This window comes from Rhinatrema bivittatum, chromosome 5 (genome assembly GCF_901001135.1).
Source record: "Rhinatrema bivittatum chromosome 5, aRhiBiv1.1, whole genome shotgun sequence".
Classification (NCBI taxonomy): Eukaryota; Metazoa; Chordata; class Amphibia; order Gymnophiona; family Rhinatrematidae; genus Rhinatrema; species Rhinatrema bivittatum.
Genome location: NC_042619.1, coordinates 75,064,793 through 75,082,498, shown reverse-complemented (window position 1 = coordinate 75,082,498; position 17,706 = coordinate 75,064,793). Strand labels below are relative to the sequence as shown.

General features: G+C 42.7%; 1 protein-coding gene across 2 annotated transcripts; it reads left to right on the top strand.

Moving 5' to 3' along the window:
• Positions 1–607: 607 nt before the first annotated feature.
• On the top strand, positions 608–17,195 carry POGLUT3 (protein O-glucosyltransferase 3). Of its 2 annotated transcripts, XM_029602469.1 has the most exons (8): positions 614–1,015; positions 1,937–2,134; positions 4,141–4,427; positions 5,181–5,397; positions 7,255–7,451; positions 8,420–8,614; positions 10,014–10,118; positions 16,441–17,195. In XM_029602469.1, the coding sequence occupies exons 1-8, from the start codon at positions 790–792 to the stop codon at positions 16,564–16,566; spliced, it is 1,551 nt and encodes a 516-aa protein (XP_029458329.1). In that variant the 5' UTR covers positions 614–789; the 3' UTR covers positions 16,567–17,195. The 2 variants fall into 2 exon arrangements, with proteins under 2 accessions (XP_029458330.1, XP_029458329.1); XM_029602470.1 differs by lacking the exons at positions 5,181–5,397; positions 7,255–7,451 and having other exon boundaries at positions 608–1,015.
• Positions 17,196–17,706: the final 511 nt, after the last annotated feature.

The window sequence follows — 17,706 nt, the reverse complement described above, 5'->3', positions numbered from 1 at the left end:
TCATTCCCCACCTGCCGTTGAAGCAGAGAGCCATGCTGGATATGCGTGAAGTGTCAAACTTTCTCCTTTGCAAGGCTATAAGATTTGCCCAGGGCCCCTAATCCGCTCTAGCCATGGGTTGGGGGGGGGTCAGTTTTTAAAGATGGTATTACCAAAGGGAGCAGGGTGTTTTTTTTTGTGGGCCCAGGACAGAGACTGAAGGAGCACAAAAGCTAGTACCTGGCCCTGCTCCCCCAACCCCAGATGTTAAACACCCACCCTGTAAAGGTAGGGTAACTGGCCAACTCCAGCTGTGGAGCCCTGAGAAGCGTTTCTGATCTGTACATCAAACTAGGGGGGACACAAACATATGAGGGATGATACTAGGAGCGGAAACCCCCTAACGCCAAAAAAAAAAACCGGCTGCAGCAGCAGAAAAAGGAACGGAGCTGCCTTTCAGACTGCCGCTAGTAGTAGCAGCAGGCAGAGAGGAACGGCGAAGTTTCTGACTAGACCCTGTGGTCTGAGCTTTCCCCTCCTCCTGCATTCCTCGAGCCAGGGCACTGACGAATGATCAGAAGAGAAAAGTCCTGGGCGCTCCCAGAGGAGCTTTCCCTTTTGCCCATAGGAAAAAGCGGCCCTGGTCGTGTACGATGACTGCAGCGGAAGGAGGCAATGCCTGCCGGACGTTTCTTGCTGGGAAGTGGCAGACACTGCCGGCTCCCAGCACAGCGAAGGGAAGGGGGGGCACCGTGCAGAGATTGAAATGCAGAGAAGGGGGGTGGGCAGTGGGCGGAGACTCCCGGCAGCATGGGCGGCTCTGTGCTTTGCTGTTCACCGTTCCCCCTGCTACTGTTGTTCCTGCCGACGGCTCCCTTTCCTCCTTTCCCCGCGATCGGTGCTGCCGCCGAGCCGATCAGCGCGGAGAAGAGCCTGGTGTGGGGGCCGGGACTGCGGGCGGAGATCGTCTTGCCCGTCCGCTATTTCTACATCCAGGCAGTGAGCGCCGAGGGCCACAACGTCACGCGCTCCCCAGGTACGCGCGGCGGCTTTCCCGGCTCCCGCGCGCTCCGCATACCGGGAGTGGGGGGAGCTGAGCTCAGGCCGGGCGCTTTTCCTCTGAAATAGGAGCACCAAAGAGCAACGGCAAGATTTTGGGGCGGCCTAGTCGGTTTGATCATGCGTCGAAATCTTGTTTTAGACTTGCTCTGCTTTATAGGCCAAAGCAGACTCGGAAAGAAATATATCGACAGCTTTCGCTGTGATTTATTAAGGCCGCGCCCATCTCCCGGAGAGGGGAGAGCACCAGTGCTATTTGAAAACAAAACACAAAACTGCACTGTGATAGATGTAACCTTAAACAGTGCTTTTGTTTAAATGTATTGTGCAATAGTCCATTCAACCAGCCAGAGTTTGAAAATGGGGCACGCCTATGTAAAGTGCAGTACCGGTAGTGTAACTTTATTTAAATATTGGTCTGATAACATTACTGAAATTACAAGCGAAAAGCTCTTCTACGATCTGATCTCAGTCTTATTGAAGCAGATGTAAAGAAGGCAATATTGTATTGCTCCAGGACAAATAGTTGACACTATGGAGACAAAAGTTAAATTTCTCTCTAAGTCTGTACTGCAGTGGATTATTTTAAATATTTAGATGAATTATTTTGCCATACAAATCTCCGATGAAGGCAGTTTAATAGTATTGGTAGCTGTACAGCAATGCTTGTGTCAGCAGACTAGATTTAAAGGCATCCTAAGGCAAATACAAAGCCTGTGTCACAGCAGAGTTTGGGGGGAAATAGAGACTCAGCTAACTGACTCCATGGGTCCCGGTGCAGCTCTGGGAGAGCCGATGCTTGGCGATGCTCAGCTCTCTGGCAGTAAAAAAAAAAAAAGTAGCTGTGAAAAGAAGTTATTTGCATATTATTTTTTCTTTAAAAAAATTATATATATAGGAAATACAGCCTTTAAAGTGATAATCAAAGCTGTTTCGACCAAAGAATTCATCCGGATCCACGCACCTGACCCTTTAGATAGGAATGATGGCTCCTTCCTGATGAGATATCGGATGTATGGCACTGTCCGGAAAGGACTTATGATTGAAGTGCTTCACGGTGAGAAACAGGTGGCTCAGTCTCCCTACATTTTGAAAGGTAAATTCTCATTTGAGATTAAATATTGTCTTCCTTAGTAGTAACATTGCATTGTTTAAAAAAAAAAAAAAAGAGCAAATACTCAATATAGTTTATTTTTCTTTGGTAGTGCCATGGGAGACTGTGATGTCACTAATGAAGAATTTTAAAAACACACTTTTTAAAAAAAATGTTATTCATATCCTCCATCCCTGATGCAAACCAGTGTGAAATTTGCCCTCCTTAGCTGAGGTTTACCCACAGCAATGTTCCTTCAGCTTGCAGGCATTGCACAGGGCCACAGCCATCTTCCTTCCCTTCCTCCCTAGGATCAAGCCCCAACACAAAATCCTAAATGACCCCCTCAAAGTCTCCCCTACTGCTGCAACCTGAATTACAGAGGTGACCCAAGCTACTAACATCTTCACTACTCTTCACACTTCTCTCCCATATCCTTATACTCTGCAACATTTTACAGCTTTGAGGACAGGTACTGATGTAAGCCAAGTCGGTTTACTGGTATATCCAGGCATCAGCGTCCTCATTTTATTTTGCACTGATCTGATGAAGGCATTATGACCTAGAAATGCATTCAGAATTCAGCCCCTCAGTCTCTCTACTCCATCTCACAGTCTCTGCTGTAGGTCGTCCCCTTTCTTTTGTAAGCCCTGCACAAAACAGGCCTGCCACCTAACCCCCCTCCCCCACTGACTTAAACTCTACCTAAGAGCAAGAGGATCCTTTTTAAGAAGGAAATCAAATGCGTATTTGTTCTCACTGGCCTACCCATATGTCTGATCCTCTTGTTTTCCATTTACCTTTTATCCTCAATGTATTTTTGTGAACCACTGTACTTTTCCTTGCTCTCTCTTGTTGCAGGGTGCTAAGCACTGTAAAGAAATACATAAAATAACTCAAAACTTGGCACAAATGTATTAGGTCAAGGAAAAAGTATCATCTATTGCTTGAGCTTTTCTGTTTATGTATCTAAATGGACTAATACGGCAGTCACAATATTGTTATTCAGATTTTACTTTGCAGTTTCCTAATTATATGTTAAGACAGTCAGAGTCCAACTGCCAGTTGTTTTTGGGCTGGGTCTAAGAGGGGGAAAAGGATTCTGAAGATTACAAAGCAAAAAAAGATTACAAAGTAAATGAGGTAGAATGAATGCAGAACCACAGAAGGAGAGGGTGGGGTGAGAGCCAGGAAGCCTGAGTTCAAATCCTGCTTCTGCTCCTGATGTTTGCTGTCACTTCGTGCTCCGTTGCTGGAAGCACCCAATATGATTTTCTGCTCTTGGGGGCAGGGACTCATTGAATTTGCATGCAACTTGATGGTGGAAATAAATGTGATTTTCTCTTTCTTCCTTTGTCTTAAAATCCACAAAGTCCAGTGTTTTTCATAGACCCAGACCAGCAACGACAGTTTGTAGTTTGCCATTTGATCTTTTTGTAAAATGTCCTAGATAGAGACGAGCATGTCTTCCTGAGCTTCCCAGAGGAGAAAGCATTATTAAAATTTGGAAGATGTGATACTCAAAGGCAAATAACGAACACATCTGCTATGAAATTTCATTGGATTTCCAGAAGCGGTGAGAGATCAGAATGTGTTCAGTGTTGCCGTACACTTGCTACTGGTTGTGGTAAATCCATTGAATGCTTAAGGTGCTGAAAAATCCTTCATGCCATTTTATTTTAAAGTTTTAGCAGCAAAACAGTAAATCACAGAAATATCTCCCCCTTCATGTTGGGCATCTCTAGGAATGGGAAGTTGGAGAGGAATAGGCCGCTTCTCCCTTCCTTTGCCCCCAGGTGCCAAGAGCCTGATTGAAATCTTTACCTCGGGTGTGTGCCATCCATATGGAGGGGAGATACAAGACCACTTAGATCCGTCTTCCTTCTGTGTGCAGGACATCCAGGTTTCAATCCGAGAATTACAGGCCAGAGTCAGCACATATTGCTTAGGTAGAATGTTACTCTTGTACTCCACTTTAAACATAATGGGCATTCCTTTGTTGTGTTCAGGGCCAGTTTATCATGAGTACTGTGACTGTCCTGAAGAGGATCCTTGGGCCTGGCAGAAAGCACTTAGCTGCCCCTCTGAGGAACAACAGATCACAAAGGACTTTGAGTCTTTCCCCAGCATAGATCTGCAGCGGATGTCGGAGGAAGTCCCAAAGCGGTTTGCTGAAAAGCGAGGGGCAATTGTTCACTACACTGTCCTAAAGAACCAGATCTACCGTCGCACTCTGGGGAAGTACACGGATTTCAAAATGTTTTCGGATGAAATTCTGTTGTCCTTGGCAAGGAAGGTACAGTATTGCTTGACTGGAACTCCCTTGTAGTGCACTAACTAGCGCCAGGTACACCAAATGCAGGCAGACCCTGAATTTTAGGGTTTGCTTTCTAGTAATGTTGCAATAAGTATGACCTTACATTTTTGGCATCTTCATAGGTGCCTAAATCAGTTTATATTTGGTAACATTTTGTAAACTCTGCTCTCCGCAACATTGTGCATTTACGGTAGAAAGGGATTTTAGTTTAGAGGATGGGGTTTTTCATGCATAGAGTGGTCGTGCAGTAGTCTGTCTTTCCATTGCCTTTGTTCTAATTAGTTCACTGAACATTTTTTTTTTTTAATGTTAAGTGAATAACTTCCTAAGAAACTAATGGCATCGCTGGTTATTTAGGTCTATGGAGATTTTAATTGATAGGTTCTGACCAAGGGGCTCACGTTGATTGTTTCCTTGGAGTCAAGAAGCAATATTTTTGTTTTGAGGAGCAAATTGTCTTTTAGGTGTACAGGGTTAAATTTGCTGTTACCTTTATGGCCCAAAGGAATGAAGTTCTTTAATAAAAAAAAAAAAAAAGGTTGAATTGATGAACTTTTGTCCTCATTCAACAAATGTGATAATGTAATATTTATAGTGGGGACACTTTCAGAGGTAATGGTCTTGGCTTCAGTAACTTAGCTCAGGTGTTGACAGAGCCCGTAGTGTCCTGACATAACTCATAAAGTTGCATTCCTTATCTGCGGCCTGTCTGTCTTTTGCATGAACATTTAGGTCCATCTACCTGATTTTGAATTTTACATTAATGTTGGGGATTGGCCCGTGGAACACCGGAAAGTCAATGCTACACCTGGCCCTCTGCCTATCATTTCTTGGTGTGGTTCTGCCGATTCAAGAGATATAATTCTTCCAACGTACGATATAAGCCACTCGACGCTCGAAACTCTGCGAGGTGTTACAAATGACTTGCTCTCCATTCAAGGACACACTGGTAAATATCTCACAGTTCCTTCGCTGGGAAGACTCTTGGGACAGATGGGAAGGATCCCATCTTGGTGAACGCAAATCCAATCCCTTTGAGCATTCCCAGATATGCAGAATAAGAAATTTGGTTTTGAAAGCTAGGCTCAAAGTATTTTTACAGCACGACTCAATTTGGAAAGCATGTTCCTTTTATTTTTTACAATGTGAATTCTTGGAGAAAGCTTTTTAGACTTTTAGTTACCCTGTACATAAAATAAATGGCACAGATGTCGGAGTGGTTGTATCACAGGGCCGAGAATGAGGAGACCCATAGTCTGTTCTTCTAACCATCGGTCGCAGTGTGACTTTCCATGTGTTCAAATTTAGAAACCAGGCCATTGCAAAAATGTGAATTATCTTCTGCAAAGTTGTGTATGTTCTCACTAGATAAATCACATGCAAAATGCCCAAAATACTCTTATTCCAGAGCCTTCAAAATTGTCAACCACACATCAAACCAAAAAAAGCCACTGGTATACATTTATCAATAATTGTAAAATGTAGAACCACCAAATATAGATCGCTAGATATATTAGATATATTTGTAGGACCTCTGATCTACGTGAGAATGTTAACCATACAAACTCATTTGTAGTATACAGGTCCAAATTTAATTTATTAATCAAAAAAATGTTTTTCTTTTTCAAATTTTTAAGGAATTTTTGTATGTTTAAAAGACGTTGCAAGACCCACACTATCAGCAATTGTTTAGTGCATCACCATCGCACAAGCTATGAAACTGAGTCCACCTTTCAAAAAATGAAAACCACTCCACTAGATCTTTAAATCACTCTTAGCGGGTTTTCTAATATAACAGTCCTGAACGGTATACTCATCTTTTAAACGTCCTCAGCGTCCCGACACGGCCGTGTTTCGGACCGTCCTGGTCCTGCTTCAGGGGCAGTGATTACTCCAAATAAACTTCAGGGTCTCCAAAGATTTCTTTTTCGAGGTTCAATTTCATTTTCTTCAGGTTATTTATGCGATCGGCATCTCCAACCGCCATTCCGTCTAAAGAACATGGCGGTTCTTCCGGTTTTTATACGCAGATCCGGCATTCAAATTTTGTTAATCTCAGTCCTCTAACAGGTCGTCTTTAGGCAACTCGTTCCACCTTAGTCTTCTAACAGGTCGTCCTTTATTTTAAAGGGGAAAACACCCACTGAACCGAGGATTTCAATTACATCAACCTTTTTGTGGAAAGAATTATACCATTTGAATATGATTGAAAATAGCAGCTGGCTAAAACACTTTTAAAAGATGAGTATACCGTTCGGGACTGTTATATTAGAAAACCCGCTAAGAGTGATTTAAAGATCTAGTGGAATGGTTTTCATTTTTTGAAAGGTGGGCTCAGTTTCATAGCTTATGCGATGGTGATCCACTAAACAATTGCTGATAGTGTGGGTCTTGCAACGTCTTTTAAACATACAAAAATTCCTTAAAAATTTGAAAAAGAAAAAAAAATTTTTGATTAATAAATTAAATTTGGACCTGTATACTACAAATGAGTTTGTATGGTTAACATTCTCACGTAGATCAGAGGTCCTACAAATATATCTAATATATCTAGCGATCTATATTTGGTGGTTCTACATTTTACAATTATTGATAAATGTATACCAGTGGCTTTTTTTGGTTTGATGTGTGGCTCACTAGATAAATGACAAAAACATCTCTTATAACCCTGGAGACATTCTGTTTGAGGGGGTTGGTAATGAAGACTCTGAAATCAGTGATGTGGAGAAAACTACCTGACAGTAATTTCAGAACTTTCAAGAAGACCCTTTCTCTGGTTTTTTTTCCTACCTGATGCATTTTGTAGGCCCCCCCTGGAATAATAAAACTGAGCAGGCTTTTTTCAGAGGTAGAGACAGTCGAGAGGAACGTCTTCAATTAGTCCAGCTTTCCAAGAAGAACCCGGATCTACTGGATGCTGGAATAACTGGGTATTTCTTCTTCCGAGAGAAAGAGGTGGAGCTGGGCAAGGCTTCACTGATTGGTTTCTTTGACTTTTTTAAGGTAAAACACCTTTATATCCTATCAGAATTCTGAGGCCATTGGCTACAATGGTGGAAAGTTTATAGAGTCACTTTTCTTATACTTTTGTCAAGTCTGTTGATTGGTGGCCTGATTTTAAAATGCATTCACAGTTTAAATGCACCCGTGTAAATGGGCTTTTGAAAATTGCTATGGTAGCACGTTATATGCATAAATTTAACGTCTTCTTTGAAAATTCATCGGACTGCTTGCTAAGTATACAGTAGGGTATCTGTTATTTCCAGATAATGGCAGTTCCTGCTTTGCTGGTACCTCCATATCCTTCCCCGCTCCTCCACTGATCTGATGCCTTTTCCTCCCAGGCGGTTCACAGTCTTGGCTTAGCTGTTTGAGCCATGCTGTGCTCTGTAGAAATCTATTGCACGTAGTTCAGACAGGTGATCCAAAACCGAACCACGCAGGAGGGAGAGGTGTCTGGCTGCTGGAAGAGTGGGTTACAGAAGTGACAGGCAGGATCAGGTTGGATATGGGCCATGGGGAGGGGGCGGGAGGAGGATGGAGGGAGCAGTGAGGGAGAGAAATGTGGGAAATGCTGGGTTATGACATCTGCATCTGGAAAATAGAAGTCTTTCCAGATAATAGCATCAAATTTTTATCAGGATGATGGGTCTTTATATCAGATGTGCTGTGCTGTACAGGGTCCATGGACTGCTACAAGAATAACCCACTACTTGTAATACAGGATTCAAACAGTGACAAGGGATCCAAAATTGCATGCCTTGGAGTATCATTATATGAATTACGGTATGTAAAATGATTCAGTAGGAAGATTAGTTAAAACCAAAACTTAAGCTAGTGATGAGAATTATATAGTGCTGGTGCGTTTCTAGATGCAAACATTTGGGATTACCAACGTGGAAAACTACCGTACAGTGGGATATGCTGCTCTTCAGGCCTTTTCACTTGGGTTTTTCTTCTCATCTTTGCAGTATAAATACCAGGTGAATGTAGATGGTACAGTTGCGGCATACAGGTTTCCATACCTCATGCTGGGGGACAGCTTAGTTTTGAAGCAGGACTCTCCGTACTACGAGCACTTCTATCATGCGCTGAAACCATGGAAACACTACGTTCCTATTAATCGAAGCCTCCGTGACCTTCTGGAGCAAGTTGAATGGGCTAAGGTAAGAATCGGAAGGCTAAGCTGCAGTACGGAGGGAACATGCCTGAATTTCTGTCATGCTAATCTAGCTTGCCTCTCGCCTCTATATTGTTTTGCTAGAGGAGGCCGATACAAATGTGCAGGGCAAATTATCCATGACGCCAGGCGGCAATGAAAGTGTCTACAGTTTTAAAATACTTTTTAGTTTGAAGAAAGAAGGTTCCTGAGGATTGGGGAAGAAGGGGCGATAAAGCTGAGGCAATAAGCAACCAATGTATATAATTGTTAGTGGGGCTGGACTTTCATCCGCAGCGGTTTGCTCAGAGAGTTGGACGTATAAGTAGGGCTTCTGATTTTAGGTGTTTCTAAATTATACATTTAGGTGTTTATTTTCCTGCTAATTGGGGGTTCTTTGGTGGTACCAAACTCAGTGTTTCTCGGTGGTTTTGCAGCTCAGGTACTATTGCTGGGTGCCTTTTCCAGTTGGATCAAATACATACATTTGGCAGCTGAGGAGTCGTTAGAGTGGAAAAGGCACAAAAACAAAGCGGAGGATCCAGGGTAGGCAAAGGAGAGGTGAGGAAGTGCTAGGGGACGTGGTGTTTCTCTGGTGTTTTATCTAATAAACACCTAGCTTATTTTATTTTTGTGTTGGGGGGTGTTTTATCGGAGTTCACTGGTTAAAACCTAAAATCAGAAGCCCTCTGTATAAGCAGAGACCCAGTTTCTTATGGTAGCTCAGGCTAAACTGCAGAATCTCTGCATAAAATCTACATTATTTAATATGCAAAATTAACCTTATAAAAAATAAACTGATTTTCCAACTTTTCTGGTGCTTTATTCTTTTTTTTTTTTTTTTATTTTCTCCATTTGTTTTTACCTCTATTTACTTTCTTCATACCTTCTGTCGCTGCAGCATGTTTTCCCTCCTCCTTTTGCCTGCCTCCATCACGCTGCTATTTCTTTTCTCTCTTCTGCCCTCTCCTGCAGTTAATCCGTCCTCGGTCTCCTAGTTCCACCTCTTGCAGCCTCACCTTCCAACCTTTTTATGCTCCCCCACTCTTACTCACCTCTCCTTCCCCCTCTCTTTTTCTTCCTCTCCTCCCCAGGAGCAGCATTATATGCTGCATCTGCCTTTTGCTGCTGACCAGGCCAGACTCGCAGTTTGACCATGTGGGACACCCTAGTGCTGCACAGTTCAAAGCACTACGGTAGTTGGGCCTGGGCAGCAGGAGAAGACAAGAAGCAGTGCCTATTGCTGGATTACCATAGGGGGAACTGTGTATCCTTTGTATCCTGGCTAGTATACTTGTTAGTACTGCAGACCTGAATATTGTATGTAAAAGCAATTCCATGCCAGAAGGGGGAATTTAGGGGCACATTTTATATTTTTTACCACATCATCCTTTTTAAATTTCCAGGCAAATGATGACGAGGCTAAGAGAATTGCCAGAGAAGGACAGTTACTTGCTAGAGAGTTACTACAGCCCCACCGACTGTATTGTTATGTTTACAAAGTGTTCCAGGTTAGTGTCACATGCCACAATGCATGCTGAAGTTGCATCCAGTTACTGTTATAATAATGTGCAGCAGAACACCTTGTTAATTTGGGGGGGAGGGGGGCAAGCAAATCAGCTAAGCTCTGCCCCCAGCTCTGCTGCCGGCCTCAACCTCCACCCCCATCTAGCCTACCTCCATCAACCCCCCCCCCCCCACCCCAACCAGTCTCAGTCCCTCTCAATCTCTCCTCCAGCCAGCCCCAAACCCCCTGAATCTCCAAGCCAGCCTTGACCTTCTCCCCCCTCTCCAGCCTGCTTCGGCCTCCCTTCATTCCCAGCAGTAGGAATGCATGCTTTCTCTGGTGTGCTTTTCTGTGAAGATATTCTATGCATTGTTTTATTTATTTTAAATTCTATTGTCCGCTGCGGACTTTGGAAGATTTTATTGTAATACCTGGAAAGCGATTTTATAAATTAATAAAATCCCCACAATAAACTATTCACTCTGCACCCTTCTGCAGGTACTGCATGGCTCTCTGCAAATCGGAGCCAATGCTTGTATTCTCATGCGAATACAGGCGGCACCCCCATGCCATGCAGCCTGAAGGAGAACTTCTGGGATGGCGGGCTTGAAAGGTGGATGGGCCAAGGCCCTGGTGGGCTACCCTGTTCTGATGCCTATGATTTGCAGCATTTACACTGGGGTCAGTCCAGCCAAATTTGGGAATTAGAAACCTTTCTGACAGCAAGTAATAACGTCGTCTTAACTGAATAACAATCTCCTCCTTTGTTTTCACAAAATACGCATTTAACAGTCTTATGTAAGTGTTTAGGCCAGCCACTGTTCAAATTATGTAACACATTGTCAGTGTCATTACCCTTTTCCAGATATGCAGTGGCTTCCTTGAAAGCTCCGATATCTGTAACTGTGCAGAGGAAATTCTTAGCATTCTGATGCCACAATGTCAGCTCAAAGTAAAGGCAAGAAGTGAAAAACTGCTTGCCCATGCTTCAGTCTCCACACAGGATACTCAAAAGCACTCGTGCAACCTAGCTCCTTAGGAATCTGTTTGGAAAAGTTAAAATACAGAGACAAAATAAACATCGGACCAGGGAAGGTTTCTAAGGTCCATCCTTACTATCTCTGTAACAGATGTTGTACTAATTTAAGAATCTTTATTAAAGCAGCAAAAGCTAGCAGCAGTGTACACCAGCAAAATTATGGAGCCAATGCAATAAAACCCACGCTAAAATTGGAGTTCAATTTTAGCACAGGTTTTCCTTAATGCGCACTTTAAAACAGGAGTCCCCTCGGGATGCAGTAAGCTAATGGGATGCACATCAGATAGCACTCTAAAATGCGAGTTAAACTGAAAAATCCACACATGCAGAAAAGTGCTTTAAAACGGGAGTAAGTGCTTGAAGCTGGAAGGAGTAGGACCAAAATGACCTTGCATGCAAGATTGGCACTGGGCATCCCAACTTGCAAGTCTGTTTTGGCTACACTCCTTCCAACTTTGTACTTCTGCTCTCATGCACTGTAATGGCCAGGGAGTGGTTAAGGTCACTAGGTGGCTCTTTATTAATTCCCGCAGACAGAAAATATCTTCACACTATACTTAGCACATTTTTACACTTATTGTTCCAGTAAACTGAGTATATATAATAATTTGGCAATAATAAAAATTGCAATGCACATAAGAGTAAGGCATAATGTGAACAAGAAAAAATAATACAAATGTAACAAGATAAGATACAGGAAAGCATATGCATATATTAAGTACATCAAAACCAGAGAATATATATATACAATGTAAAACTACATCTTTTCACTTCCGTGAGGTCGTTCCATGAATCTCAGCAGTGAAACAGTCAGAACTCTTAGGACTTCAGCATGTGTTACCTCCAATATTGAGGCATGGGTCTTGTGAAATGCTTTATATAGAAAATCTCGTTCTTTGTCTGATTTTTTCCTGCCAATACTCAGCCATAGATCAGGCTGGGTACCCTTCCCTTTCCCATGCATTCCAGCCCTAGGGCAGAGAGGACTTGCTAGGTGTTGGCTCAAAAAGGTCAGCAGAATGTCACCTATAGGTCGCTATGCATTGCAGATTTCCTGAGGACCTCGAAGACTCCTCACTAGCACACAAAATTCAGTGGTTTAGTTTTCCAGAGAAGACAGAGAGTTTAACAGAAAGAGAAGCCAAAAGGCTTAACAAATCCTAAATGTATATATTCACAATTTATACAGCTCAGTCAGTGGTTCAGTTCTTCAGGGACCTAACTGGCCCCGTAACACCGAGAGATTTCACATTTTCGGCCCCTGTCTAATACATGCACGTAAATGGATTTTCAGATTAACTCCTTGGCCTGAGGTGGAGTATCTCACATTTCTGGTGGCCATGCTCTGTGTGTTGCTGGGCTCGTGTGGTAATGTCTTCCAGACTGGGCGCAGCTGTAGAATAACTTTGGCCACCAGAAATGGGAGTTGCTCCACCTCAGGCCAAAGAAGGCATAAGCTCTCTGGGGCTTTCACCTACAGTTGAACAAAATATAAGATTTCTTGGGAAGGCACCTCCAGCTGAATGCTATGCACTTGGTGTTGTGCATCCCGACTTTGAGGTACTGCTCAGATGTAGGTGCCTGCCCCAAAGAGAAGACATTGGAAAGGTAAATCCTCCTGGGTCTGAAGTAGAGTACCACAACAACCAGAAATGTGAGTTTACACCACCTCAGACCCAGGAGTTAAATTTCCAATGTAAGCTCACTGAGGCAGGCACCAGTCACTGGTTTTATTTTCCTGGACAGCACACGCACACATGTAGTGCTAAAGTGTGCACTGTTCGGCTGTTGGTGCTCATCCAGACAGCCTATGCTTTGTTCATCTAGCGGTAGGTGCCTTCCTCAGAGAACTTATTCTTGCATTTTATTTATTTATTTATTTATTTATTTAACGTTTCTTTTATACCGATGACCATTCGCACATCGCATCGGTTTACAGTGAACACAAAACCATTGGGCGGGGCCCTTACATAAAACAGATAATATACTGAACTAGGAAACATATAATTGAAATTAGGGGGGAGCCCTTACATCAAAACTATTTTACTTGCTATTCCTTATCAAAATGGTCTTGGATGAGAAACTGTGGCCACAAGTTGGGATGCACAGCACCAGGCTCACATGCAATGGCATTTTGGCAAGACATGGCAAGTAAAATCAAAGCATAAGCTCTCTGGGGAAGGCACTTCAGCTGAACAGTATGCAGGTTGGCGCTGTTGGCATCCTGTTCAGCTGTAGGTGCCTCCCACCCCCAGAAGTGTTTATGCTTTAAGCTAGCTATAGTTGCCAACCCAAGAAAACTTTTGTTTGGATTTGACTTGCCATTCTCTGCCAAAAAGGCCTTTTATGCAAGAATTTGCTCTTAGGAGTGGGCACTTAAAGCTAGCTGAACAACGTATAAGCTCCCTGGGGGTGGACATCTACAGTTAAACAGTATGCCAGAGAGGGATGCACAGTGCCAGTGCACTGTTCAACTCTAGGTGCCCTCCCCGAGAGCACTGGGGCTGAGGTGGAGCAAACTCATATTTCTGGTGGCCAAAGTTATTCTGTTACTGTGCCCAGTTTGGTAGAAGTAGCTAGACACTACCACACTGAGCACAGCAATAGTATAATATGGCATCCAGAAACTTGAGTTAGGTTTTATTCCTGCTCTGACTCAGGAGTTAAATTTCCAGCATTAAAAAAAATGTGCTTTAAGCTGTGTTTGCCCTTTAACACAGTTCCCTGTATTGCTGAGGAAGAGCTAAAGCCTCCTTTTACCTGGGATTTGCATGCACCTGGGTTAATCTTAGCATTGGTTTTTACTCTTGTTTTAGCTCACTTTTTTTTTAGAGTTAAAACCTGTTACATACCAGAGTTAAATTGAGCCTGCAAAATGCATGCTAAATCAGCAGTAAAAACCTGTGCTACATTAGCTTGCTTTATTATATCAGCTCCTAAATATGTTTGTATTTGTTTAATGTATATGGAGCAAAAGATACAAATGTCTTTTGATAGGAATTATAGGAACACATTTTACTTGAATGTGCAGGAATTATAGTTGGTTTCTCAGACCGGTGTGCTAACTACTGCACTACATCACCACCTTAGTCACCTGGAGCCAGCTGCTTTTGTTCAAAGTACCGCTTCAGTCTGGGTATGGGATAATGAGCTAACATTATGTCACGACCAGTACGTCTGGTCGTGACACAACCTTAGTTCTTCTCCTAAAGTGAAATCTTAACATGATCTGGCATTCCCATAATCTTCACCCATGCTGACTTTCTGTCCCAAATGGTGCCAAGAAGTGCAAGCCATGCTAGGAATAGCAATAGAGTAACTGAGGATGCATCACCACTGAATATGGAATGCCCTTTTTTTTTTAATTATCTATTAACAGTTGCCAGAGTACAGGACAAATCATTAACATCTATAGAACCAGCATCATAAATCTTACAGTGACATCAGTATCCCACAGACTACATATGGCCTGCTCCTAATTTTAAGTTTTAAACCCCCCCAATCTTATGTAATGCACTTTATATTCTTTCGGTTCTCTTAGAAAAAGGTTGGGAACTACTGATCTATCGTGGCACACCTGGCATTGGGTGCACTTCATCACAGCACACCATCACTATCTCCCATTTTCCCTGGCATCATCATTCTCTCTTTTCTTTCTTCTCCTCAACCAACCTCTGCATTATCACTTTTACTTCACCCTTCCCTCTCCCCCATCTCCCACTCCTCCCATCATCACCTCTTCCCTCTCCCTTCACTCCACTGCAATTTTCATCTTCTCTCCACCATCCTTGGCATCATCACTTTCTCTTCCCCAGCATCATCACCTTCTTTTACCTTTCTCTCTACCCCTGGCATCATCTTCTCTTCCCTTTTCTCGCTTGGTGTTATCACCTTCCCCTCCCTTCTCTCCCCTGCATCATCACCTTCTCGTCCCTATTCTCTCCCTCCACCCCCTGACATCTTTATCACCTCTCATTCCACCATCACCTTCTCTTCCCTATCCTCTCCCCTCCTTGGCATCAGCACTTTCTCTTTCCTTCCTTTTCTCTGCCCCCCCAACACCCCCAGCTTCCTAGCAAATTTGGCTGCCTCTTCCAGCAGCATTTACCTGGTGATGCTTCTTTCTCATCTGCCTGTTTCCCTCTGTAATGGGAACTGCATGGGGCCAGAAGGACTTGTGAGCCTACAGGGCCCAGTGCAGTTTCACTATAGAGGAGAGCCGGCAGAGGGGAAAGCAGAAGCAGCTGCAGATAAGCACTGCTCTCTGACTCCCCCTGCTGGTGGGAGGATATCCTGCAGGCCAGCTGTTGTAGGGGAAAAGAGAAACCAAAGATTGCCACTGCACACCAGTTAGAACATGCTGCCTTAGATATTTGTCTGGAGCTAAACTATTGTTTCATAAGAGAGTTAATGCATGGTTTCACAAAAGGAATTTTGTAAAACCATGGAAGTCCTGTATTTTATATTTTATTATGGTGAATTGTGAATTATTGTGTGTATAATTTGATTGTGATTTGTTTTTGAGTTGTAACCTGCCTTTGAGGTTTGCATGTTCTTTCATTTTGAAACTTGCTCCAGGCCTTTTCTGTGGTTACTTCTTTCATGCAAAGTAATATGCACCGAAGTGAAAATACATTCTGTGTGGGTATTGTCGCCCCCTTTAAATAGGGATAAAAGTGCATGCATCATTCTGTAATGAATGCACTTTTAGTTTCATTGAAGGAGGGCAATCTTCAGACATTGCATTTTCAAATCTAAGCACTTTTCTTCCATGAAAAAAAGTCCTTGCAGAAACAGCAGACGTCCATGGCAAGTTTCCAAGTGACAGAACAAGTATACTTTACACTTTGAAATTGGAGCAAAATCTACAGGTAAAAAGTATCTGCAGTTTTTGTCCCAAAGCGGGCAGTTTGAAAATCCCCCTTCCCCCCATAATGAAAGTTAAACTGCAGGGGAGAATATTGTCAATAGTGTAAGATTAAAAAGAAGATCTATAATGAAAGCTTCTAGGGAGGCAAGAGAAAAGAAACTATCTTGTCGTTGTCAGTACCCAGTAATGCTTGGATAAATGTAGGCACAAAGAGTTTTTTCTTCATTTTGTATCTATGGGGAACACTGCCCACTACAATTAAAAATGAAGTTGACTGTAGAAATCGATTAGTGGGTGGTGAGCGCCTGTCCATGTTTGTTAATCAGGTTTGCTTCAAGAGGGTTGTAAAGGAGGAGGAAGTTGTGTTGCATGGTTTGTGGTTTAGTGCTTCATCTACCTTTCATGTGGATCTTTCAGACCTACGCCAAGCGACAAATCAGTGCCCCTGAAATACGCGCTGGAATGGAACTTGTACCCCAGACCGAGGACAATGCCTCAGCCTGCCACTGCCATAGGAAGGAATTTTTAAAAGAAGAGCTTTAGCTAACTGATGTAGGAAATATTGTGCCCGGTGCAACCACGATGAAGGAAAAGAGACTTCAAATGGGAAAACCAGGAAGTGCTGCTCTAGAGCAAAGCCCACTGATGGAGAACTTCTTCTGCCGTGGGATGCGCTCTAACTATGATATCATATGTCACCTCTACCGTAACACTAATCTGGCTGTAGTCCAGGTCTACTGCCACCAGCTTTCTAGAGGAAAGCAAACTAGTATGAAACGTAAAAATGTATAACCATACTTGACATTACATTTCAACAAAATACAGTTCTATCACTCTTTAGCTATCCCAGCCAGGAGCACAACTCTGTTCTCGGTATATGTAACTTCCAGATTGGATGGTCCTTACCGCTTCTCAGTGCAGTTACATTTTTTTAGTATATTTTTTTATATGGCAACTATTTTTAAGAAAAAAGAACTTGAAAAAAGCAAAAAACCATCTCTTACAGTCTGAATTGTTGATGAAGAGAATGCCACCCTAGTATAAGTGTTTAGTTACCTTATTAAAGTAACATTTGCCTCAAGGTTTTATACCAAAATATTGTGATAAATTGAAATGTTTTTATTTTTCATGCTTTTATTAAAGATGAGCCTTGGAGTTGCCTAAAATGTTTATTTATAGATTGTGAGTCTAATGCTTACACATAAATTGACAGCACAATGTTGTTAAAGGGTATAATTTTGATCTCCTGTCCTGCTTCTCTCAAGCATAGCCCTGTTTTTTTATATCCTGTACTTTGCTGGATAAATATCTATGCCTTTCTCTTATCTTCAGCCTCCTAGCATAGTTCTTGGGGTGATGGAAGAAGATCATTGTGCTACTGTAAAGGTCCTTTCTTATACACATTATTGAGATGTTAAGAAAGGAAGCTTTTGATGCTCCAGGCTTTTCACAGAAAGTTGCAGGATAGTATGAGAATAACTGCAGTGGTTGGAGCTTCATGAAACAAGGGTCTTAGATAATATAACTTATCAAGTATGTGAGCCGATTAGAGCCAGGGAGGTTCATCCTCAGTTAACCTTTTTTTATCAGCAAGAACAAATTTGAAGAGCCTGTTCAGCAAGGACCTCCGCTGCAGCTAGCCCTAGTCAGAATTAGCAGAGTGCGGTGTATGTATTGGCTTTG